The following is a 27,607-nucleotide window of genomic DNA, read 5'->3' as shown; positions in this document are numbered from 1 at the left end:
CTGATTTTGAAAAAAGAAATAGACACATCTTGGAATAAGACGCCTAGTTAAAAACAATCACTTCTCAATCAATGCATTAATAATTTGAACTTAAATTATCATATCCAAAGCAGAAATCACAAAACAGTTAACTGTGCAAAAAGAGAAAAGCTGATGACTAACATGACAATCAGAAATTACATTAATACAGAATTACAGAAATACATTAATTTTAAATAATTTCAGAAATACATTAATTTAATAAAATGTTCTGAATTAACATAAAAAGGGACAAACACTCAAATGGAAAAATAAGCACACATATGAATAGGCAAGTTACAAAACAAGAATTAGAAATGGCTTATAAACACATGCAAAGTGTTTATTTTCATTAGTAACCACTATAATATAAAGCAAGAGATTGCCATTTTTTCCCCATATGTTCAGTATTAGTGAAGATATTCTGGAAAAACCTTTGTACAATAGTGGTATATACAAATTGGTTTAAAATTATTGCAGAACGATTTGCTCATGTATAACTGCAGCTCAAAGCCTTAAGAACATGTATAGTTTTTCATCTTGTAATTATATTTCTAAGAATTTATCTCAAGGAAATGATCACAGATATGAACAATGAGTTTGCAACAGTGATGTTCAACACAGCAACACATAACTGAGAATTCGGAAACTACTTAACTAAAGTAATGATTACACAAAAATTTTAAAGTGATTCAAGGTAAAGTTCTACTACTAGTACTTAACGTGAACTAGGGTGAAATATACTCAGAACTAGAGCAAAATGCCTTAACTATAATAGAATAAAGAACAGAATTAAAGCATTAATATTCTGTCAATTAAATTCCTTTTATTTTTAATTTTTATTAATAATATTTATTATACCTAAAAACAAATTTAAAATACTTCCTAACTTTTAAATATTTTTTATGGAAGTTGAAGAACAGAATACATACCAAGTACTGCAAGTAGTCATTTTTATTTATTCCAACAGTTTTGGAATTTGGAGGGACTTTTGCATATTTAACCAATAAATCCACATAATTTCTCTGTTCTCTCTGTGAGAAACGAGAGAAACGAGGATAAGGAACTCTTGGTTTTGGAAGAAGAACCATTCCAACTGTGGTTTTAACTTTTTCCTTTGCTTGAGCTGCTGAATTAACTGTTGGCTCATTTTCTACAGAACCTGCTGAGGCATTCAAATTTTCTCCTATACGTCTGGAAAAAAAAAATACAGTTTACAAATATGTGCTTTTCATAAGAAGATTACTATCATGAAACTTCATGATTCTCAATCACCATGGAGAATATAGAGTGATTAACAGACTAAATTCTGGATTATTATCTAACTCTGCCACCTGCATTTTGATATTTAGCCATTTAGTATAAATTAAGTATTCTGTAGGATAGGATCATATCACAAGTCTACCTTCAATTATCTGATGGAGAGGAAGAGGCATATCCTGAAACAAGTTATTCACCTTCAATTATCTGATGGAGAGGAAGAGGCATATCCTGAAACAAGTTATTCAGTTTGGAAGTTTCTCCCCTTTATTGAAGAGGGGTTAGTTAATCACTCTTGCCAATTACATATGCAAGTATTTTGGATTTACATTTTATTACAATGCAAGTTGCTTTTTAATACTTAAATTCTTCAATAAGATATATCAGTTAATGTAGTGAACAAAAGCCAAGAGGAACAGGATAGGATGAGGTCACAAACTTGCAGTTCACAAATTCATTGAGATTCTAAATTTTCTGGTTTCCTCTGCATTTAATATCTCAAGAATTAAAAAGAAAGTCTGAACACTATGTGGATATATTCTATGGAAGCAATAGTTGTTTGAAAAAAGTTGTATAATCCTCTATCACTCATGCACGTGGCTGAGTCGATAGAAATGTCTTGTATGAATACAGGAAATCTTGGCGTGCTGCTGCTGCTGCTGCTAAGTTGCTTCAGTCGTGTCCAACTCTGTGCAACTCCATAGACGGCAGCCCACCAGGCTCCCCCGTCCCTGGGATTCTCCAGGCAAGAACACTGGAGTAGGTTGCCATTTCCCTCTCCAATGCATGAAAGTGAAAAGTGAAAGTGAAGTCGCTCAGTCTTGTCCAACTCTTAGCAACCCCATGGACTGCGGGCCCACCAGGTTCCTACGTCCATGGGATTTTCCAGGCATGAGTGCTGGAGTGGGGTGCCATTGCCTTCTCCAGAGAACCTGTTACCATATTTATTTCTAAAATGCTACCCCCAATTAAAAAAAAAAAAATCACCTTATTAACCCAGTTAAGGTTCATGAACACAAATTTCTTACCTGGTACATATTCTGTCTCTGTTATTGCTATTCAGTGTTATAATCTACATTTTTCATAAGAGTCTTAAATTACACACACAAAACTACATTTTCTTAGCCTCTGCAACTTTAATTTCCACCACAGTAACTGTACCCTACCTATGATTTGGTTCCAAACTAAACAACAATAACCAAAAGGAAGGGAAACTAATGATAGGATGAATGTCTGCTGATTCATTCTTCATTCCTCCATTCATTAGTACTTATTTTGAGTGACTACCACACGCCAGCCCTATGCTGGGTAGTAGACATACAACCATACAACCAACACTGAGTGCGATAAGTCTCTACTCTCTAGGATTTTATAATCAAGTGGATCAGGCAAATGGATGGGGAAGAAAGAGAAGTAAATACGTACATCAATACAATGTGACTATGGAGACCTTGGGTTTCCAAACCGAACATATTGACTAGGTGACTGGGGAGAATCCTAAGGATATGGAAATCAGGGATTAAGAGGAAGAAAGGGGAGGGGAAAGAAAGATCCAGAGCAATGATTTTCAATCTAACAGTATTAACCCTCAGAGCATTCTGAAATCCTGTGCATGTATCTGGGTTGTCCCAAAATAGAAGAATAGAAGGCATTTAGAGGTCAGGAATACTAGATTTTTATAATGTGTGGTAGTGTCCTGCACAACATTCAGAGGTCATTTCAAACTTTCCCTTCTCATATACAAATAAGTGTGGTCTGTTATTATTATTGTATTATTATTATTTATCCAGCAATAAATTTTACTTTTATTCTTATGATTTTTTTGTGATACAGTTTATCTTAAATCCAATTTTATTCATGTCAGCTGGTGCATCTGACTACTTCATTAAATCTTCTACTGCAGTAGCATCTACTATAGTACATGATAAAAATGATTTTCCTTTTATTTCATATAAGGCATTATTTTAAAGTATTATGTCTGTGGCTACTAATATCTATGAATTTCAATTCATAGCAAAGAGGTGTCTTATTTCTTATTAACATTTGTCACGCAAAGTAGGAGAGTTTCAGCCTCGTAAGTCTGAGAATTACCAATATCAGTGTCTGGATGAAGGGTGAGACAAACCCCATCTAAAACTACCACTAATGTGTTTTAGATCACCTTTAAAATACTAGAATAAATATGGTAAAAATTTCAAAACTCTTAAAAAAAAAAAAAAAAAGACTTAAGAGTCCCCCCAGTAAGCAAAGTATTCAAGACTACTCTTTTAGAACTAAACTGTATGGAAAACTAATCAAGAGAGCAGGTTAGTGAACAGAAAAAGAATATTGGAAATTAAAATAAGGATGCTTAGATTGGCTCTGAAAATAATAGAGGTGAAGACATACTTAGCTACTAAAGTTTCTCCAATAACTGTATAAAAATAAGCATATTTTAGGTTAACAAAATGAATATTAACTGCTGATCTTGGGAGAAATGTATTACAGAAAATTGATTTCTCACTAGAAAATGTCTTGAGAGCTATTCAAACCTAACAGTATTGTGTCCGCAACTCTTAACAATACTGCTTCACAGCTGTCTCTCTGAATATGAGAACATGTCTGTCCTTGTGGCACCAACTGGCAAATTTAATTAAGCTGCTGCAGCAACAAGATGCTGACTCAGATATGCCAGAGTAGAAATGTCAAGAAATTCTAGCAGTTTAAATTGGCTACATTCAGCAAAGAATGAAATGGCAGTGCATCAAGATCATTTCTGTGTGCACTGCTGTCAAAATCTTCATCAGGGCGCAAGCCAAAAGCATCTGACAGGGTTTCTCTATCCACATTTACAGCATTATATTTAATTTAAGTTGATAGTTTGAAGTTTTCTTCCTTCATTTTGTCAACTACCCATTCTCCTTTTTTACCTTAAGTTTCCATGAAAAAAAGGCAGAATTCAAAACTTTTTGCTTCCTATGCTTTAAAGTCTCCTGGTTTGGGTAGCTTCTTTAAGTGGCATTTGGAAATGGTACTTCTAGCTCCCATCTCAAGTCTACCTGTACCCACTGAATTTGATTTACTTATGTACATTAAACATGGTAAAATTTTTTCTTCTTTTTTTGTATTTGAAGCTACTTTCCCTTTTGCTGCCTTAAAACTCAGTTATAAATATCTATAACCAGAAACTAATTTTTTTAAAGGCAAATTTTTACCTTTTAGTGGCGGGAGAAGCGTTGAATAAAAACCTCATGTTGTTGAAAGTAGCATAAACACAGGTATCACTATTTTCCCAAATATGTTATTTATAGAACATAAAAAATTGCAAAATTAGGACTAATAAATTTACATTCTTTCTAGTTTTTTTTCCATCAAGAAAACTGGTAATTAAATATAGTCTGAAAATTCATTCTTACTATAAGAAAAAAAGATTTTAGGAGTTAAGGGTACTCAGCTTCCAGTAATATGTCCTCTCCTTTACATATTTCAGACTATAACCCACACTTGGAATATGCTGAACAGAACCAGATTGACAAAGAATCATAAAATATTTAAGAAGCAGAATGAATAAGACTAATACTGGAAATTTTTAGTCTCGAAAGATGAGGCTGAGATAAAAATTAATAAAAGTGAGTTTTTTTTTATGAGTAAAGATATATGTGCACTAAATCTCAGGACATGAGTATTGGTAGGCATTCTTAGATTCAAATAAACAAAGGCAATTGTTTAACTGGTAATAAGTTTTAAGAAGTTAGTTATCTCCAAGAAGTGGTACAAGTTGGATAACAGAAATAGCTTCTGAAAAATATTCATAGATGCACACTGATAAGGAATTTACAGTCTTAACCTTTTGTAGTTGACACTTGCAAAGACAATAATTTCTTGCACTTTGGCAAGAAATGTTGCTCCTGAAACTGCCTCTTTAACGCAATTCTGAAAATGTCTTATTAATACAATTTCTGCTTGCCTTTATTTGAACTTATCTATTTATCTGATGGAATCAAAAAAGGACTTGTTTAATGTTTTTAATGGCAATCTGGCAATATCTATAAAAATTAAAATCACACACGCCTCTTCCTTTCATAGGAACTTATCCTTATAGCAGCATGTATATAAAAAGGATGCTGTTTGTAATAGTAAAGGAATGAAAACAGCCTAAATGAACATCAGTGGTAGTAATGAATTGATCCCACTAAGAAATACCACAGTCACCAGAAAACTAGAAGGAAAATTAGAGAGTGAGATATCTCCATAGAAAATAGCTCATTATCTTTAGAGGAGTAGTTTTAACAGCCTAGTGAGGGTAGGAGACAGATCGTAGTGAGATGTTTAGTGAAAGCAAGTGCAATGGGATGTGCAGTAAAGGGAAGGTGTTCTCCCCGCCCCCCACCCCCATTCTGTTTCTCAAATAGATGCTCCAAATCTGTCTTTTGGCTGAAGCATTTAATCCATTTAAAGTAATTTTTGGTAATGCTATCTTGTTAACTGTTTTCTGTAGGTCTTACAGCTTTTTTGTCCCTCATGTCCTCCCAGCAAGCATATACAAGCACAAAGAAGTCTAAGTACAAATGAGAGAAGAGGTAACAAACTAACTAGGAGGGAATGTGAAATTCAGGGATTGAGACAGGACAAACTTGAGCATGCTTAAATACTGATCAAGAGAGAAGAAAGAGGGAACAAAGACCTGATGGTCTAGTGGTTAGGACTGAGCTTCCACTGTAGGGGGCATTGGTTTGATCCCTGGTTGAAGAACTAAGATCCTGCAAGTTTGCACCACTTGACCAAAGTATCCCCCACCCAAAAACAAAAGAGAGAAGTGGGAGTAACAGGGGATGCTAATTGACAGGATATTGAAAAAGTAGAAAAGATGGGGTCCCATTCCATGCAGAGAGTGGAAATATGTTTCCTCCATTGCAAAAGGAGTGGAGAAAGATGAAAGTAGACATTGAGCTCTCCTAAGGGAGCTCCCCAATTCTTCATCTGGCATATTATCACTTCTTTCTAGTAAACTTCATGACTCAACTTTAAGATTCATCCACAATAGAGTAGAAGCAGCCAATCACAAAGGAAAGAAGAGCTGTTATAGGCAGGTAAGCAGTGAGAAGGGGAAATTATTACTGTCACAATACACATTTTCATACCAGAAATTTGGACGTATGACATCTATGGCAATTTGGTGGTATCTATTAAAATACAAAATGTTTATAGTATCTGCCCAAATAATTCAATTTCTATAAATTTATCTTATAGAAATAATTACAAGAAATTTATAAATGTTACTGTTTAAAACTGCACAAACATTTTACAATGTAAAACTAACTAAAAGAATTAAAAGTATCTCTGTAAAGTAACATGTAGCCATAAGAAGACTGAGGTAATATAGGGGCACAAAATACCTGAAGTATTATGTTAAATGAAAAAAACAAATTGCAAAAGTTTTATAGTGTTTATAGTATTTATAGTGTGATTTCCACCCCCACTCCCCCTCTTTTTTGGGCCACATACTGCATGGCTTGTTCCTTGACAAGGGATTGAACCCAGGCCCTCAGCAGCAAAAGCATGGAATCCTAATCACTGGATATCCAGGGAACTCTCCCCATTTTAATATGCATCTGTTCACGTGTAGAGAAAGATCTTAAAAGATGTTACATATGTACACCAAAGAGTGGTCTTTTGAGGATACTAAGTTCTTCTATTTTCTAATTTTTACATTCCTATAATTCAAATGTTTCATAGTGGATATAGACAGATATAAAACTTCAAGTATCAGAAAAATATCAAATATGGATATAAATAACCAAATAAATAAGCATATTACCTGCTAGATAAAATACATAGTTCTTTTAAACTTGGAGCCATGGACTGATCTTTATAATTTTCTCGAGAAAAAAACGTCTTAAGACCATTTTTTGGTGAAACATCCCTGAAAAACAAAGTAATTTACTTGGATTTGACAACTGAAATATCAGGCTAGATTAACAAGCAATTACAACTGCAATTTAAAACTACATGTCCCTGACCTCTCCTTTCCCAGAAAATCACCTCTTAATATTTTAACTTCATGCAGCCATGAAATTAAAAGAAGCTTACTCCTTGGAAGGAAAGTTATGACCAACCTAGATAGCATATTGAAAAGCAGAGACATTACTTTGCCAACCAAGGTCCGTCTAGTCAAGGCTATGGTTTTTCCAGTGGTCATGTATGGATGTGAGAGTTGGACTGTGAAGAAAGCTGAGCGCTGAAGAATTGATGCTTTTGAACTGTGGTGTTGGAGAAGACTCTTGAGAGTCCCTTGGATTGCAAGGAGATCCAACCAGTTCATGCTAAAGGAGATCAGTCCTGGGTGTTCTTTGGAAGGACTGATGCTGAGGCTGAAACTTCAATACGTTGGCCACCTCATGCAAAGAGTTGACTCACTGGAAAGACCCTGATGCTGGGAGGGATTGGGGGCAGGAGGAGAAGGAGACGACAGAGGATGAGATGGCTGGATGGCATCACCGACTCGATGGACATGAGTTTGAGTGAACTCCGGGAGTTGGTGATGGACAGGGAGGCCTGGCATGCTGTGATTCGTGGGGTCGCAAAGAGTCGGACATGACTGAGCGACTGAACTGAACTGAACCAGATGTATGAGTTTAGATGTTTTATTTCTTGTACAGTTTTTAAGCTAGGCCCATTTTGAAATTCTCCAATTTCAATAATCAGCTTTGTTTTTTCTTTTAGTACTCATCTTAGGCTCTGTGGCATACATTAAGCTGTTTGATTGCTCAAAGAAAATGCTTCTCAACTTATTTTTGTCTCATTCACTATTGTGCTCGGCCAAAAAACACTACAAAGACTGATTATCCAACTATTTTTGTTTATTTGGCAAATGTGATCAATAGTGTGCCTCTACTAAAACCACCTGTAAGGTCATATATGATTTTCCATATTGTAATTAACTTACAGACTAACATACTGTTGTCAAGGCTTTCCATCTAGTAAGCATCAAATAAATGCTGGTTGAAGGAAACAATTTAAAAATTAAATACACTGAGACCCATTAATCTAGGGATGCCAAAAATTAGTAGGATTCTATAGAAAAGGACAGTTCCAAGGTCTATAATGCAATGCAAAGGCAATGCAAAGGCCCTGAACCACACTTGGTTTCACCATGTCAACGGTATAGAAGAGCATCTGTGTTGCATTTGAACATATTTTATAGCAAGAAACATAAACGAGCATATCTCTAGGAACTTACAACAGAACAATCTAATCAAATAGCACCTGCAGCTGGCCATTCCTAAAATGGGAAATTCTAGCATATTTGTACCATATTCATTTCTATTTTTAAAGGTGTTTATCTAAAAAACAATGATTAACATACAAACAACAAAATTAAAAAATCTTATTTGGTATACACCAGGGTAGTTTCTTATTACTTGCTATGGTACTGTATTTGTGACATCTCATTAAATTCTAAAATTTTTGCATAACATACAAAACAAAGTCACAGGCCCCAGGGATTGTGAGCTCCTTGGAGGAAGGGAGCACTGTTTGCAGTAAGCAAGTACTTATTAAGCACATACTGATTTTATTTGATAAATTTGACATGTTACATTTTGTAAATTGAAGGTGTATAGCATGTTACTTCAATGACATTTCTATATTGTAATATGATTGCCAGTGAAGCAATATGAATTATATTACATCATTATACACAATATCATCATCTACATTATACTAGAATACATACTGATTGAATCTTTGAGTCAGGTGCTATCTTAGCTATCTTTGTTATCTCTTATATTCTCCTCTGCTAGCAAACTCCTTCACTAGTACAGATGCTCAGTTAATGTGTGTCAAATTGACCTAAAGCAGCACATACATTAGATTTCTAGAGTCCTTTATTTGGGATGGTCTCATACACTTCTAAAATAGTCTATGCATCTACATTATCACTTGATATAGAGTCCAATATAAAAAAAAGCTTGTCAGTTCTTAAAGAAGTTCTATTACTTGTACAGATATGGGCTAGGTTCTTGAATACAAGAATATTCCAGTATTTCTCCTTCACTAAGACCAACAATAAATACAAGATGGACTTATACATAGAAACAATCTACGTGCTTTGGGAGAGGAAGTACAGTCAAAGATAACTCAAAACTGCTCAGTAGGTGTAGATGAGAATCGTAAACTCTTAAGCCATTGAATTTGTCCTCTTGTTTCCTCCAGATCTCTTCAGGCCAGATACCCTCCTTTCCTAACCTAGTCACCAGACCCACTCAATCTTGTTGCGTAGGTGCCTAGTCAGTCCCTCAGTTGTGTCCGACTCTTTAAGACCGCCATGGACTGCAGCCTGCCAATCTCCTCTGTCCCTGGAATTTTCCAGGTAAGAATACTGGAGCAGGTTGCCATTTCCTTCTCCAGGGAATCTTCCTGACCCAGGGACTGCACCTGTGTCTCCTGAATAGGTAGGTGAATTCTTTACAGCGGAGCCACCTGGAAAGCCCCTCAATCCACTTTAGGGAATTACAAACAGATGTAACTCACCAGTTCAACCTTGGTTCACCCATGGCCATCATGGAAGTCATATTCCTAGATTTCTCCTTCACTCTAGTTCACAACTGTGCTGCCTGGCAGTGCAGGCTCTTAAAGGAAGAGGATTTCTCCAGAATTTGCACTCAACTGAGGAAAAACCAAAGATCAAGAACAAAATCAGGTGATTGGCGGGCCAGATACTGTTAACTCAGATGAGGCAAGAACCTGTTCCTAACACCTACCCTCACCCGACACAGACACTTAAAAAAAAAAAAAAAAAGAGCAGACAGATGAATATTTCCAAGGTCTTTGAGGAAGAACCGCGAAGCTGACACAGGATCAGTCCTTCTCCATTTAACTTATTCCAGGAACTTCGCGAAAATAAAGATGGAAACAGATTGGCATTCTCATTGTTCACATATTAAATCCCATTAGGGCACGGGATGTATGTCTTGACTCAGCCCCCTGCCCCGACTCCCTTACTGCCAAAATAAATCATGCTTCCACCTTCCCAAAGATAATTATGGGGCAAATTCTGGCGAGCGACGAAGGGCAGAAGCTCTGGATATCAAGAATCTTTCAAAGAGAACCTCCCTTTTGCGAAGACTGAGGTCTAGATAACTTAAGTGGCATTTAACGGGATCAAGAAGAGGAATCACTAGCACTACAAATCTGGTCTGAACATCAACATTCCAAGTTCAGTGCATCTCCTGTCACCCTGTGCGTACAGATAAGAGTTTGTGAGCAACGCAGTCAAATGCTAGTCTCTCAGTAACGAACGGGCCTCACCTGTTCCTACTGAACCCACCTTCCACACTTTTGCCCAGAGAGGGGCTGGGGCAAGAGAGCCGAGGAAGACACAAAGAAGGCTGAGGGAAAGGGAACTAAAGGAGAAACAAGGTTCCAGGGAGGTAAGAAATCTGCCAGCAAAGCCGGAGAACAGGTCTGCGCTAGCATCAGCTGTGTGCAGGGTCCCGGCACGGCCGCCATGTTCCCGCCTCCCGACTCTCACGAGCGCGCCCTCCCCACCGCGTCTCCGTCACGAAGCTGCCTTGCCGCCCACCTCGTGGTCCGCGGCGGCTCTGGCCCAGACCGCGACCCCCACGGAACAAAAACACACTCCCCGACCGTCTCCTTTCTCTCGTGCGTGCGCGACCTAGGAAGGCCTTATTTAAAGGAGGCGGTGGCGCCGCCTCGACCCTGCGTGATGGCGTCAGCAATGACGCAGTGGGCGGGACCCTCTCCGGGTCCCCAGACTCCTGGCAGTCTGCCCTGGAAGCTGAGAGAGGATTTGCTGGATACTCGCTTGAGGGGCTACCGCTGCTAAGTCGCTTCAGTCCTGTCCAACTCTGTGCGACCCCATAGACGGCAGCCCACCAGGCTCCTCTGTCCCTGGGATTCTCCAGGCAAGAATACTGGAGTGGGTTGCCATTTCCTTCTCCGGGCTGCATGTTGTCCTAGAAAGTCCTCCACCTTGAGGGTATGGTAAATTGGAAGGACAGGTGACAAGTACAGTACTGGAAATACCCAGACTTTATTGTGACTTTACTCAAGTGTCTTAACTGACTCATCAATAAAAGAGATATTGTGAGCACGTGTGTGTAAGCGTGGAGCACCTATTCAGTAGTTTTTTGAGAGGATTAAATGCATTTTCCTATACTTAGAAAAGCATTACAACCATTAAGCTGTCTATTTCTCTTGACTAGCAGTAACCTTTTACCAAGAAGGTTTGCTTGGTTACATCTCCCTTCCAGAATATCACATGTATACTGACCTGTCCCCTTACCTCTTTGGTTCCTTAGAGCTAAGAGGCAGTCTCTTGGATTATACTCTTCAGTAAGTCCTTAAATAAAATTGAAACTCACAGCTCTCATGTTGTGTTTAACATTACAGATACTATGGGAACCCAATGAAGAGGGAACTCATTCTGACTGAGACAATTTAGAGACTACTTCAGAGAAGAAGTTTCATTTCGCTGGGTCTTGAAGGACTACCTCTTGAGAAATTTGTATGCAGGTCAGGAAGCAACTTAGAACTGGACATGGAACAATAGACCGGCTCCAAATAGGAAAAGGAGTATGTCAAGGCTGTATATTCTCACCCTGCTTATTTAACTTATATGCAAAGTACATCATGAGAAACGCTGGACTGGAAGAAACACAAGCTGGAATCAAGATTGCCAGGAGAAATATCAATAACCTCAGATATGCAGATGACACCACTGTTATGGCAGAGAGCAAAGAGGAACTAAAGAGCCTCTTTATCAAAGTGAAAGAGGAGAATGGAAAAACTGGCTTAAAACTCAACATTCAAAAAGCCAAGATCATGGCATCTGGTCTCATCACTTCATGGAAAATAGATGGGGAAACAGCGGAAACAGTGTCAGATTTTATTTTGGGGGGCTCCAAAATCACTGCAGATGGTGACTGCAGCCATCAAATTAAAAGACACTCTTTGGAAGAAAAGTTATGACCAACCTAGACAGCATATTCAAAAGCAGAGACATTACTTTGCCAACAAAGGTCCGTCTAGTCAAGGCTATGGGTTTTCCAGTGGTCATGTATGGATGTGAGTTGGACTGTGAAGAAAGCTGAGTGCCAAAGAATTGATGCTTTTGAACTGTGGTGTTGGAGAAGATGCTTGAGAGTCCCTTAGACTGCAAGGAGATCCAACCAGTCCATTCTGGAGATCAGCCCTAGGATTTCTTTGGAAGGAATGATGCTAAAGCTGAAACTCCAGTACTTTGGCCACCTCATGTGAAGAGTTGACTCATTGGAAAAGACTCTGATGCTGGGAGGGATTGGGGGCAGGAGGAGAAGGGGACGACAGAGGATGAGATGGCTAGATGGCATCACTGACTCCATGGTCGTGAGTCTGAGTGAACTCTGGGAGTTGGTGATGGACAGGGAGGCCTGGTGTGCTGGGATTCATGGGGTCGCAAAGAGTCGGACATGACTGAGCGACTGAACTGAACTGAACTGAAGGACTACTAGGAGTTCACTGGATAAAGGGGCTGTGGTTTTGGGGGTGTGAAGAGCACAGAAGTATGAAACAGTGTGCATGCTATGGGGAGAACAGCTACTGTATCACTGTGTTGGGCAAGGTGAAGGCCCTTAGACCAGGGAAAAGGGAGGGGCCTAAGAGGATTTTTAAGGCGTGCTAAAGAATTTAGAACTTTGGACTTATTCTTTGAGTTATAGGGAAAACACGGTGTGTGTGTGTGTGTGTGTGTGTGTGTGTGAGAAACAGTTTTTAATTGAGGTGTAATCCATGTTCCATAAAATTTACTTCAGTTATTCACTGATTTTTAGTTAAGTTCACAGCTATGCAGCTATCAACACTACCAAGTTTTAGAACATCTCCATCACCCTGAGAAATCCTGTGTGCTCCTTTTCAGTTAAGGAGCCCTGAGAAATCCTGTGTGCTCCTTTTCAGTTAAGGAGCCCTGAGAAATCCTGTGTGCTCTCTCTTCCCACCTCTGCTGCTGCTACTGCTGCTAAGTCGCTTCAGTCGTGTCTGACTCTGTGCGACCCCATAGAGGGCAGCCCACAAGGCTCCCCCGTCCCTGGGATTCTCCAGGCAAGAACACTGGAGTGGGTTGCCATTTCCTTCTCCAATGCATGAAAGTGAAAAGTGAAAGTGAAGTCGCTCAGTCGTGTCTGACTCTTAGCGACCCCATGGACTACAGCCCAGCAGGCCCTCCATCCATGGGATTTTCCAGGCAAGAGTACTGGAGTGGGGTGCCATTGCCTTCTCCACTTCCCACCTCTATCTCTGGCCAAACACTAAGCAGCTTCATAATTCGACAGAGTTGCCTTTTCTGGATGCTTCAGATAAACAGAATTATACAGTATATAGTCTTTTGCATCTGGATTCTTTTCTCCGAGTAGATCATCCATTTTTGAAGATCATCCATGTTGTAGCAAGTATTAGTAATGGTTTTGTTGCTAAATGGTAGCACATTTATGTATATACCCATTTTGTTTATCCTGTCGACACAATGAATGTTAGATGGTTTCCACTTTCTGGCTATTATGAGTTATCTTGGTATGAACGATTGTATACAAGTCTTTGTGTGAAATTTGTGTTTTCATTTCCCTTGGACAGATACATAGGAATAGAATTGTTGGGTTGTATGGTAAATTTGTGTTTGACTTTTTAAAAACACTGCCAAATATTTTTCAAAGTGATTGTTCCATTTTATTCTGTGGATATTCAAGCAGAAGAAAGATTTTATTTCATTTTTGCTAAACTGAGAAATAAACTCGTAAGTTGTACAAGAAGCCAATTTCATTTTGAAAGAATTTACAAGAGTAGTTACTCATTTTGAGTTTATAAAATGGTTCAGTGGACCACAATTTCAAAAAGAACTTTGATTGCAAATGCAAGTACCTGGCTAAGTGAAGTTATCAGACTTGTTATGTGTATTTCTTCTCGTCAACCAAATCAAGATAGAGAAATGTGCAAGATCATGTTTTTTTTTTTTTTTTAATCAGTACCACATTATTTTCCTACCCCTCAGCTAACAAGCTTCCTTTTTTGCTTTATCTGAGATGAACTTGGCCATGAAGTGAAGCTGGTAACTACTTCACTCAGGGAATTTCTTGAATTTACAATCATCCATAAGGTATTTTCAAAGTGAGAATCCAGAAATAGCCCCCTAGCAAAGACGTTTCAATCTAGTAATTGATTCAGAAACTAATGGGAGAAATATTGTTGCCAATAGTAGTTTGTTCTAATTAGGCTTTTCAGCAATAAATGATACTTCAAGTGAGGAGGAATTATCATTACTCCTGAAAAGCCAGAGAAATGCTAGCTATGCTGTCAGAACAGAATGACTTAAGTATTCAAATTTTTCTATTCAGAATATAATAGTTTTGAAGTATATTTTATTGGATTCTGTATAAGATGGTCTCTGGGCTAAAATAAGACCCCGAATTAACTGTTCATTTGAATACCAATCTTTTTTTTCTTTTAATTTTTAAAATTTGAAGTATAGTAGATTTAAAATGTTGTGTTACTTTCTAGGTTATCACAGGATTTTGAATATATTTCTCTGTTCTATTCCATAGTACCCTGCTGTTTATTTATTGATACACATTAATAGTTTTTAACTGCTAATCCTAAACTCCTAATTTATTCCTCCCTATCCCCTTTCCTTTTTGGTAACCATAAGTTCGTTCTCTATGACTGTGAGCCTGTCTACATTTTGTAAATAAGGTCATTTGTATATTTTAGATTCATCATTTAAGCGTTACATATGGTATCTGTTTTTCTCTGACTTATTTCACTTAATACAATAATCTCTAGGTTCATCCATGTTGCTCCAAATGGCATTCTTTCATTCTCTTTTTTTTAATGGCTGAGTCCACTGTATGTGTGTACCACATCATCCTTATCCATTCCTCTGACAAAGAAGAGAAATTTAGGTTGCTTCCAAGTCTTGGCTATTGTAAATAGTGCTGCTATCTTTTTAAATTAGAGTTTCCTCTGGATATTTGCCCAAGAGTGAGATTGCTGAATCACATGGAAACTGTTTTTCCATTTTTAGTTTTTTTTTTTTTCCAACCCCCATACTGTTTTCCACAGTGGTTGCACCAATTTCTCAGCAGTTTTTTTTCCCCCTCCACATTCACTCCATGAATGCTAGTTATTTATAGGTAGCCCCTAACTATCCCACAGAGAGAAAGTAATGATAGCAGAAATAATTCCAAGTAGGATAACTAAATAAGTATCTGTCTTTAGAATACAATGTGTATTTTATGGAAACAGTAAAGAAAGAATGGTAGAAGATAGATGTGAGACTTGTTAGGGGGTGACTATTGTAATTAACTGTGAGGGAGGCTAAAATTAATTTTTGTTCTGTAAGCAAAGAACAAGTCACAGTTGAAGCATCTTCTCCCCTACAAATAAATCATTCTGGAATTTTAAATATTGTTTGAGAAATCTATCAGGCAGATAAATAACAAATGGATTACTGAGACATGACTATATCTTACTAGAGTCAATATTTCCCCTCTAAAGGAGAAAAAAATCCAGAATCATAGTAAACACACAAAGACTTTTGTTAGCTCCTTAATCATAGATAAATGACATTAAGAAAACAAGCTCACAACTGATGGTACAGGAAAAGGATAAAGTGGCTGTTAATCTAGCAAGAGGCTTCTGCCACTCTTGGATGTTTAGGTTTGCCTCCAGACAAACTGGGGATCCATCAGTGTGATTCATGATGTTTGTTATATGCAATGACTTTGGGGATCATTTCAAATATTTATTTTACTAAGTGCAAGAGACGCTTAGGAATGTGGGTAGAGGAAAAGCCCAACTCAGTTGCGTTTAGTCTGACTTCAGTCTGACTTCCAAATATTTTATAATGTCAATGTCCTTGAGATTACTTTGAAAATAATTTATGATGAGGCTTTGCATCATTAAAATCATGTGATATTTAGCTGAAGTTAACTCTATTGGTTTACTCCTATCTGATCTACTCAAGAGAAGGGGCCAGGCTGGGATGGTACAATGATAGCCCAGGTAAAGTCAGATTTTTAAAAAGTCTTTGGCATCTTTAAAGCCTTTGGCATCATTTTGACATTCTCCTTTAATGATTTCTAAAGCAAAGATGACAAAGTGTGGTGTGAGTTCAGGTTTTCTCCCCTCCTACATTCAGGGTAGATATCACCGATCAGTCATGGCACTCCTTTGAGAATCCTCATTTCTGCAATTCTGGCAGCTACTATCAATCAATAGATGTTTCCTCACAAGTTGAAATTTCCTTCTTTGCCTTTTCTGATCAAAGGGTAGCTCGATCCTTGTATATGTTTTGTTCCCTGCAAAATAGAGACAAATTATATTTTTTAAAGTACTACCTTATAGACCAGTGCTTCTCAAACGTTAATATGCAAACCAATCACCTGGGGATTTTGTGAAAATGCACATCCTGTTTTAGTAGGTCTGGGATGGTGCCTAGGTTTTTGCATTTCTGACAAGGTCAAGGTCATGAGTGATGCCACTGCCACAGGTCTATGGACCCACTTTGAGTAGCAAGGTTGTCCTACTCCATTCTATGGAGACAAGGTAGAAAACTGTACATGCAATTCAAGAACCAAGTAAAAGAAAGAAAAATGAGGCAAGTGTTCCATTAGAAGCTGAAATTTTATTATAGGATAACAGTACATAAAGCACATCTAAAATTGATGTGTTCAATGCACTTTTAATAAAGGTAATGTAATATTAAAGGTACAGTTTCTAAGTACAATATAACAACATTCATATTAGAATGAAAATCGGAGTATTTAAAAGACAACATTAAATCTCTCTTTTTTACAGCTTGTATTTACAAAATGAATCAAAATATTTTTTTTTAAATTGAGGACTCAATAAAATAACAAACGGCTGGAAATAAGCAGACTACTGTAAGAGTGAATTGAAAAGAAAACCCAATGTCAGTGAAAAGTTGGATGATCCTCTAATAAAGATCATTAGCAAAGTTTTAGTACAATACTATTTTTTAGGATTCCCATAAATGGCTTGCATTTTTAGTGTGGCAGAAAAGGAGTTTTTACATACTGTACACAAAACAGACAGCGCATATTTATAGGTACAGTATTACTGTTTCCGAACTTGCATGTATATTTACAGAAGGCTGAGTTTGTTACTCACAGAGTTTTGTGAAATTTGTGTGCTTAATCCTCAAGACCTACACACAATTAGAATCAGCATTTCATGTGGTCTTTGAAAATGTGGCTTTAAAACTTGGTTGTAGAAGAAAGTATTAACCATAAGGCTTGGCATACTTTATAAATTTACCAAAACAACCCAGGAAAAAAGGTGGAATTGGGGCACACTTGTTGTTATTTAACAATTATCAAATGCTGACATGTGCTGGCCACTGTGCAGACACAAAGAGATACTATCCCTATCCTTAGGAACCTTAGGATATGAAATGGTGCTAAAAAAAAAAGTTTCAATCCCTTTCTAAGCGAAGCAATAAGGAATGAAATAATTTGTATTCAAAGAGATTTCTCCCTAAACTGTAGCCAATTCACTTTAAAAGGTTAACTATAAGCATTAGCTCTCATTAACCACATGATTGCATTTATAATTAAGGTAACAGCAACTCTTCCATAAAAATGGAAAATGTCTAGAATTGTGGGTAAATATTCAGTGCATGGAAGCCAATAGCCATGGCTTGAGAATTTATCACCTTCAATTACAAAAAGTGCAGTAAACAGAAACATTTGCTCTATATTTATAAATTGCTCAAAAATCTTTGCTAAAGATCTTACAAATTCAGTAATATTACAGAACAATTCTAATCAATATTTAATAAGGTTAACTACATCCTTAGTTAGATATTTGATATACGTGGATTTTTCTTTTTTAAGAAAGCCGATAGGTCTTGGGAGAACAGGTGAAAGAATTAACTAAGCTCATTATTAAATGACTTTTAAATGAAGGTCCTTCACTCAGTTCATGGAACTGGTTGAGGTCAAGTTAACACAGAACATCCCTTGTCAAAGCTGCTTTATGGCCCATGTTCTGCCATGATAGCGGATGTCTCTATACTTCTCATGGCTCAGGTAGGAGGGGAAAGGTTTATTCTGCCATCAAGCCAACAAGGATATTTTATATAAATGTGTATTATCTATTATAGGAGCTAAGTACACAACTCTGTCAGGTGCCAATAATAAGGTGCCTTAGTAAGGAAAAAATAATACTCCATTAAACTAGAGTGTTTCTTTAGGATCTTGAAGGCCTGGCAAATTATTTTTCAGCTTAGGAGATATGGTATAAAGCCAAGTAGCAAACATAAAGTAAATGCTAATACATTTTCATATATCCATATTTATAAACAAATTCACCCTATAGATGTCAAATATCCATACTAAGGAAGTAATTTTATCCTAATTAAATACACTCTAGAATAATTTATATCATGATATTATGTATTTAAAGAGAAAAGCATGTCCCAAATCCAGCACTCTGATACAGCTGCCAGTTGGGCACAGGTAGATATATATATATGTATATATATACAAATATATAGTTATACTCAGTGAAATTAACAAGACCCAAAGGTGGTATTGTCTAGGAATAAAAGGGTTTTTTTTTGTTGTTCACAAAAGTAACTTATCTAGCACCACACATCAGAAAAACACAAAAATAGCACACTCTAGTTCTAAACAGCTATGTCTAAAATAGATTATATAGTAAAACCAGTATTATACAGCATATTGTGGATTTGATAAACAGATAAATATTTGCACTGAGTAGGCTGTTTATAATATAACATTTTCTTATCTATACAGAATGAAAGCCAAAAAGTTAACTGTATAGAGATGTGCAGAACAACATTAAATATTATGACTCAAAAGCAGGGACGAAGGTAAATTTGAAAGAAGAGTAAGAGAGAAAATGTTTACAGGCCATTACAAGTTCTTAAGTTAATAGTAAATAAGGAATCAATTGCTCAAGTTGAAGAAAGCAGTAAACAAGAGATTGCATTTACATGCAGATGTCTAAAATTTGTATTTTTTTAAGTCTATGCACAAAAGTCATTTGTTTTATTGCTTGACATTCAGTTATGGCTAGATTATTTAACCTATTTTTTTTTTGTACTTTGGAAACAAGAATATTGTTAAAGGTGCCATAAAAATGGACAACATTGAAAACGGTTTGCAAATAAACCACCTAACACTGCAGTTCTTTATACATATTAAAAGCCTTGTCTGGGGTTTGTCGTATGTTAAATATATTTAAACTGGGAAAATATGTTGTTGCTTGAAGCCTCCCATTGGCCCAAACATCCAATACAAAAACACATCTCCACAAAAGGAGCAGGCAGACAATACAGGTACATTTAAAGAAGCAGCCAGCTAATGTCCTAATGTTTAAAAATTTACCACTGTTTTATATGAGATTTCAAACCATTGTGGCTAAGAAGAGAGTTTTAGATTCAGGAAGATGTGTACAGTACATACAGATTTGTGTGTGTGTGTGAAATCATATTCACTATATTGCTCAAGAACTATCTGCATTTACATATGCAATCTGTTCAATGATAACCAAGTTCATAGGAATACTATTCATCCATGTTGAAGTAATGAGGAGAAAGGAATCACACACGAACACTGCAAAGAACTTAGTTGCTCTTGGAGAACAACATAATGGCACACGCAGCATGTCAAAGCTAATAGGAAGCTATCTTTCATCAGTTCTTAGAAGGGAAAGAGAAAAAGAGGTGTGAAGTTTGTTGTGGCAAACACTAAATGTCAACAGTAAATATGGGTTTTCTAGGCATCTCCTTAAAATTCTCATATTCACCTTCTTAACACAAGCCTCCACGTTATGTTGCATTGCTGAAAAGACATTGTTTCTATTTAGACTGAATATTCTATCATTCATTTATAAATAAATAAATGACTGAATGTATTTATTGCTCTAAGTTCTGAGGGTCTGGTTAAACATGGAGATCCCCTCCATCTACAATATTTCCTTAGTATGAAGCCAGCCTTCCGGATTATTTTAAAAACTGTACTGAGAGCCTGACAAAAATGAGCTCACTTACACAAACAAACAAGCAAACAGCCCCAGAAGTGAAACCAACTACTTTGTAAAGATAGTGCTTGCCAGCCTTATCTTAAGAATAAACAATAATAGGAAGGTCTCTTTCATCAAATCTGGTGGAACCTCTATAATAATACTAGTGTTTTGGGAATACAATGAAGACGTGTATCACAGACTGTAATAGATGATTTACTGTTGCAACTGCATTTACGGGCATATACTCTGATCTATAGGATAAAGTTGTTTGTATGGGCTTCTGCTGTGTCATACGGAGAAGGCAATGGCAACCCACTCCAGTACTCTTGCCTGGAAAATCCCATGGGCAGAGGAGCCTGGTAGGCTGCAGTCCATGGGGTTGCTAAGAGTCGGACACGACTGATTGACTTCACTTTCACTTTTCACTTTCATGCACTGGAGAAGGAAATGGCAACCCACTCCAGTACTCTTGCCTGGAGAATCCCAGGGACGAGGGAGCCTGGTGGGCTGCCGTCTATGGGGTCGCACAGAGTCGGACACGACTGAAGCGACTTAGCAGCAGCAGCTGTGTCATATCTTTGTAAGAATGAGAACTAAATGGTATAATATGTATGTCAATAACTTCTGTGTGTGTACATGTATGTGTGTATATACATACATATATATATATGTATATGGAGAGAGAGAGATTTATGCCAGTTTTCACAGTCTTTATCATCAAAACAAGGTGACGGTTTCTTTTTTATCTAAACAACATGGAAAGTTATCCTAAATTTTGCTTTTCCATGGGGTAAGAAAATATGTAAATCTTCTTGTAAAAATGTACTCTAGGTGTGGAAGAATCAAAGCGAACAATTACACTGAGGTTCACTGAGGTTATGGAAAGTAGCATATTGAAATAATTACTTTCAAAATGTTTCAAAAACATAAAATGTTACCCTAAAAGCTAGCTCATGTTGCTGTTACATTGGTGGGTTTTGTTTGTCTTTATAGCCATTTGCTCTTATATTAACTCAACAGATTACAAATGTGGAAGTAAAAGACAGTTAAAATCCCCCCCAAAGGAATTTTTTTGTTTGTTTGTTTCTAGAGGAGAACACAGTGAAAATAGGAGTTACTTGCTGGTATTTGAAAAGAAAAAAAAAGGTTTCATCTTTTACCTCTCTCACTGCACTGACAGGCAGGGCTCTTATCTCATGACTGCTTCTAAAAATTGTTATCCATACTATATAGAATTTGAAATACCTTTTAATATATAATGATATAAATAAAATATATCAAGAATATTTTAATTATTAGAGAAACGGTGAGTAAAGTACGCAGGACTGTACTTTGAATGATGCTCTTGGTTGATTATGACCTATTAGTTTATCTTTTGAACATACTGGCATCACTTTATACTGCTCTGGAAGTTATTCAATGTTTTTAAGCACATAAGACTGAAGAACATATACATTTTGAACAAAACAAAATGAACAATAGTGAGGTTTACACACACGCAGTTCTACACAGTTCACTTGTGCCTTGGAGGGATAGTATTATCATAATTATTAACAATACAAAACACAATTTTGTCCCAGTAGTACTGGCCACCCTGTTTTAAGAGTTTTAGAAGATCCCTGAGCACATTGTTTGTTTCTTATAACCCGAACTCCAAAATGATAGGGCTTCTATTATTGATATCAAGATGGATTGTCATTCACAGTAAGTCAATCGTAAGGTGCTTATTTACCCTTTCTTTTTTCCACCAATCAGCACAAAGAACTGTCAGAAAATAATGTTTTATTATTATTATCTTCAAATAATAGCATTGGAAGGACACATGATTTAAACAATCAATGTTGGAAACAGTGGCTTTAGGATTATTATCTGGCTGCCCCTCAACAATAACAAGTGATTCAATCGACATTCCTTAGCCAAAAACAAAAGGCAAAAAAAAAAACAAAACCATGAAACAAAACCAAAAAAACTGTACAAATATGTAATTTTCCCTGAGGGATCAAAGTACACCTGGAAGTGCTCTATGTACATATTGCACTAGAGAGGAATGAAGAACATGTGCAAAAAAGCAACAATGAGAGAAGCTTACCTCCTACTTAAACCTTTTCATTAAAGATTCTACTAGGCTGTTTTGCATTTTGGAATGTCGGAACACAAACAGCTATTCCTTAAGTCTAAAACTAAAAACACGTATTTCTACTATGGCACATTCAATGAAATAAAAAGTTCTCCAAAGACAGATAGACAAATTCCATCAAGAAAATAATACAAAGTTTGTTTGTTTGTATTTCTTTTTTTAGAAAATTACATTACTTTCTTTCTTTGTTTCACATTACAAAATCTTTTTTTTCTTTACACAAATCACATTTTATTGCAGGAATATTTCAAGTGCCATCAAATATTTATAGAAGGGTTAAAAAAATAGAAGTCTCTCTAAAGTGGTCCAGACAAGGCTTTGTATAGAATAAATCTTTTTTTTTCCATCTTCTAGTTTTGATTTAAGTATTTTGAATACATTTTCTTTTCCATTGACACTTAGTAGCCTAGAAGCGGTCCGACACATACACATCATACATACAAAAACCACACGCACGCGCGCACACACACACACACACACACACACACTCCCTCCTCACCTGACCCTCAGCCCATCCCCATACGCTCACAGAGATCTGAATATCCACACTATAAAGAACAACCAAACTTAGAAGCAGTGTCTTAAGTAATGTTTTCTTTAAGTTAGAAAGGGTGAATTAGGATGCTGAAGACTTAAAAAAAAATCCACACCTTTAAAGCAAATTAGGATGCTGAACACTTAAAAAAAAAAAATCCATAGCTTTAACCACAATTTGCAAACTGCCCCCAAAAGCACTTTCATCTGCACTTTTGATTTCATTGTGACCAAGGCCAGTTTCTTCACTACACAGTGCAACCATTTGGACACCACTGTAACCCAAGGTATTCAGGCTTTGTGCAAAAGCCTTATTTACCAGACGTTTAAAAATTGTATAAGAGGCATCACAGCAGTCAGGATAACAATGATGTGATTCCAATCTTTAAAAGACTATTGGACATTTGAGTTTAGGCAATTTTAATTACAAGAACGATTAAGAATAATTGTTCTATATCAGCAAGTATTTTGTGTCATCACACAGGTATTTCTATAATAAGGAAGAAAATAAAAATACAAAGTTTTTCACATCCTTCTCTGCACTTCATATTTTTTCAACAAAAACTGTTTAACTTCAGATCCCAACTTCGATCCGTATAATAGTTGTTCCCTCATTTCACCGAGCGCGCCTCTACTACTCTGTTCCTACACTGTCGATGTACTTCGTCTTAAAGTCCACACCCTGTTTTCTTTCACAAAGACCTGGTAGCAGCATCATGTCAATGTATCTTGGTTTACTCCAAAAGCAACGTCACCATGGAGTGACTTACTGAGATTAGAGCGTCATTTTTTGTTTGTTTGTTTTTTTTTTTTGCATTAGGTACATGCAAAATCCTTTCTGGGAAAAGAAATTTATGTTCAACATTGTATTCTCTCTCACCCTCAGAGAAGTCCAATTAGCTCTCATCATTTCACAAATGGACACTGGAATTAGGTTTAGTTGCTCTTTAATGCGCTAGCACCTGAGGCTGGTCATATTCAGAAAGCTTTGGTTAAAAAGAAGTTAATAGACTTTAACAAAATCACCCCCAAATTTAGTGAATCAAAATGACAAAGAAACAAAAACAAACCCAAACCCAAACAAAACACACTGTTTCTTCCCAACAGGAGAAACAACAGGGGGAAAAAAAAAGGATGAATAAATAACTGAACTAAAGTTGGTACTCTATTCAGAGTATAAATACTATTGATTTTTCAAGGAACTATATTTATTTAAATTAAAAATTTGATTTAACCCTTCTTGCCCAAATATAAATACTATATGCTGGTAGTTACCTCTCTATATAAAGTCACATAAAGTTTTATATGCTTGTAAGAAATTTAAGTAAATACTATTCTCATCTTCTACTCATGCTTATACCCTTACTGTATTTTTTTAAAAAAACTTTTTTTAAAAGATGTTATTTAGGCTTCATACACACTTCTGTGTGAATAGTTCCTTCCCCTTTTCCAAGTCCCTCAGGAAACAAGTCAGAACATCAGTGGAGTTAAAAACAGAGTGGAGGGCTCTGGGTGACCCAGCAGGAGTTGAATTCCTGCAGAAGATTGGAGGACGGGGGAAGAAACCCTGGTGGTAGAGGAGATCCTTTCTTCCCTGTAAAAGGGTGCTAGGAAATGTTCACCTTTACACTATGGGAAGATGTTCTCTCTACTCTATAGACATGGTCTTTGATGTCAGGCCAGAGGTTTGAATCCCACTTCAAGTGTGACTAAAATCTTCTAAACGCCTACATTCCCAAAGGTCACTTATTTTAGAATATGCACACTTGTCTTATCAGACTGTTCCTTTCCCCTTCCCCCCTACTGGGAATTATGTAAAAATCAAAAGACACACACATACACAAAATTAAACAAAAACAACTCAATATTTCTCACCTGAATCCAAAAGCCAAACTGTCTTCTAAAGATTTAATAAAATAAATTACAGTCCACAGTTTTCTAGTGAAGATAAATACAAAAGAAAATGTTTGCAGCTTGCATCGACTTCACTTTAAAGACTTAACAATAGTTAACATTTAAATAAGAGAAACTGGTTCAACATTGTATGTTTCCTTTGCCTTCCTGTCCATTGACTGTGACATATGGAGAAGAGTGTTCTAGAATGACACCATGGAGAGGCAGTTAGTCTAGAAACCATTCACTCTGAAAGTCTCAGGGTTCCTAGATGATACCAAGAACATAAACATTCACGAAGTAAATGCTTCATGTCTTCACACATGGGGAGTGTGCGTTTGCTCCAGACAAACTCTTTGGGTCCTTCTTCTACTAAAAGCTAGATTCTGATAAATATTCTGGTTACTGATCTGTTCTTAAAGCCTAAGAATTCCAAGTTGAGACTGAGTCTACTCAACTGTGTGAAATGAGCACCCCCCACTCCCCAAGCTCCATGAGGTGGCATGCTCAAAAGCTTTGGATAAATACTATGCACGAGGGCGTAAATCCACCCTAATCAACCACTCAACTTTGTATGAAGCATAAACACATCTATCCTTAAACTCATCCAAAAAGCAAAGGACAATTTAGGGAGAGTTCTGTGTCTAATTCCAAATTCACGTGTAAAAAAAAAAAAAATGAATCCAACAGCATGATTTCTAGATATGACCAGCCAGTCTTTTAAAAATAATTGTGTAAACAGCAGCATAAATACCTCCCGACGTACCTTCCAAGCCTTCTCAGTTAAACTTGTGTTTCTGGTGCACATGCGACACGACAGTGAACACGCTAGCATTTAATTTAAAGAAAAAAGGTGCAAAATGAAAGTGCCTTATCAATTCAACAGGAAAAGCTACTCCAGTAACTACATTTTATATTAATTAAAACAATATATAAACAATATCTCTTTTTAGCTATATATAGTCTTCATGCCCATTTACCCTGTAATATATTATAATGCTATTGTTGCTAGTGCCATGGACCCTTTTCGTGCCGTCCTGCTGACTGGCAATAATCGGTGAAAAAAATAAAAACTTCCTTCATGAGACAAAGAGCAAGTTGTGCAAAGTAATGCCGCAACCTCCGCTATGCACACCAGTCACCGATTAGTGCTGGACCCTCTGTGGTTACCGACAGATGGGTGATTCTGTAGAAAGTCTGTGGGCAGTGAGCTACAAGAAAAGGACATCTTCCAACTTTAGTACCCGCCTTCTGTTGTAAACAGAGGTCAACGATCAAGAAGTCGAGACAGAAAAAGGGTCCATATCTGTAGGCATAATGGAAATCATATGCATGAGAAAAACAAGTTCAACTTTTATTTGTTTTCATTGTTTCCCCTCCTTTGCCTGACCCCGATCACCAAAGGATGTGCAGCGTGTTGGCGCTCCAGGTCTGTGCAGGGCCATATAAAGTGTCTCGGTTAATTGATTTGTTTGTTTGCTTTTCATTGTTTGGACTTCAGACATTCTAGAAGTGCTTAGGTGATACATTTACCCATCAATCTGCATGGCTGGCTCAAATTCTGAAGTGAACAACTCCTTGTATAATGGAGGAAAATGAAGTCGCACAATGTCTGGGTATATTGCTTTAAACGCCATGAGCTTTTCTGTATGCCGTCCACATAAGGCTCTTAATGTAGACACCTTGCATATTAACTGTAAGTGGAAGAAAGGACATGGGGTCAGGACAGAAGAGATGCCAGAATCAAAAATCAGGGAATCTGGACGATCGTCACAACACTGTTTACAATGATGAAACACACTTGAAACAGCTTAAACATCTAGTAATAGAGGGATGGTAAAAATAAATGATATAGAATACCAGGTATATGTTAAATATGATTTTGAAGACAAATATTGTCTTCAATAATTTGCAACCCGAAAAGACGCTCATAAACAAAAGAACTCAAGTCTCTTACTTACTCCTCCTATTCCAACATGCTTTCTTCTCTGTCATCCTGAACCCTGCCTTTTACCACTGGGGAAAAGGAAGAGATGTGGTGACAGAGAACCGAGAAGTGGGCAAAGGGGCAGCCACGGGTAGATAAAGTCACTGCTACTACAGGCAAAGCCATCTGTTACATATTTTATGCAAAAGGAATACTGGCTCACTCCAATGACAACAAGTTTCTTCTCTAGAAAGAGCTCTGCCTAGAACAAAGCAATTCTGGGTCTGAGCAAAAGGCCCTGGTTTGGGGGAAAAAAAAAAGGTTAACAGGACTGGTGGAGTCTCAGCATGGACTATTTACCTGCTGAGGACAGTAGCATGACTTGCACAAATGCTTTTTAAACTCTAAAGCACTGTGCAGCACAGAATATTCAACTCAGAACAATTCACCAGAGCATCAGTCTTGACTCTGTGTTATGTTAGGTGCTCTCTATAATCAAAGACCCGGATGGTATCCTGGCATTGGGGCCAGAAGATGGAGAAGAGGTCTTCTTCCATTTCCCATTCCGGCCTCAGTGTCTCATTTAATAGATGCAAAATCAAAAACAAACTGCAATTAACCCCCAACTTCTTTCTGACCTTGCCTAGCTATCAGGAGGAAAGAATGAAAGTAAACAGGAAGAAAATCCCAAAACTTTCAAATCATGGTCTGGAACAATAAAACAAATAATCCAAGAAAGAACGGGGCTGATTTTTCTAAGACTACATACATACTGCTAGCACCAGCACCGAAGGATA

General features: G+C 37.0%; 2 protein-coding genes across 12 annotated transcripts in view; both read right to left on the bottom strand.

The window, feature by feature from the left end:
• Positions 1-10,986, bottom strand: part of ICE2 (interactor of little elongation complex ELL subunit 2) — a 64,600-nt gene extending 53,614 nt beyond the window's left edge. For 4 of the 6 annotated variants that reach the window (XM_005211719.5, XM_010809279.4, XM_059890617.1 and 1 more), the window contains exons 1-4: positions 10,841-10,922; positions 9,790-9,924; positions 7,076-7,180; positions 951-1,212 (exon numbers count right to left, since the gene is read on the bottom strand). In XM_005211719.5, coding sequence (XP_005211776.1) covers positions 951-1,212; positions 7,076-7,180; positions 9,790-9,830 — 408 coding nt within the window. In that variant the 5' untranslated portion in view covers positions 9,831-9,924; positions 10,841-10,922. 6 annotated transcript variants of the gene reach the window in all.
• A 5,371-nt stretch (positions 10,987-16,357) lies between these two features.
• RORA (RAR related orphan receptor A) overlaps positions 16,358-27,607 on the bottom strand; it is an 809,950-nt gene continuing 798,700 nt past the window's right edge. For 3 of the 6 annotated variants that reach the window (XM_059890517.1, XM_059890519.1, XM_059890520.1), the window contains 2 exons: positions 24,866-26,577; positions 16,358-16,604 (listed from right to left, as the gene is read on the bottom strand). In XM_059890517.1, coding sequence (XP_059746500.1) covers positions 26,413-26,577 — 165 coding nt within the window. In that variant the 3' untranslated portion in view covers positions 16,358-16,604; positions 24,866-26,412. Of the gene's footprint in view, positions 16,605-16,688; positions 26,578-27,607 lie in introns of those variants that run through there. The other 3 variants (XM_059890518.1, XM_059890521.1, NM_001192861.1) reach the window with 2 other exon arrangements.

This window comes from Bos taurus, chromosome 10 (assembly GCF_002263795.3).
Source record: "Bos taurus isolate L1 Dominette 01449 registration number 42190680 breed Hereford chromosome 10, ARS-UCD2.0, whole genome shotgun sequence".
Lineage (NCBI taxonomy): Eukaryota > Metazoa > Chordata > Mammalia > Artiodactyla > Bovidae > Bos > Bos taurus.
Note: the sequence above shows the minus strand (reverse complement) of the source record. Positions and strands in the feature narration are given on the sequence as shown.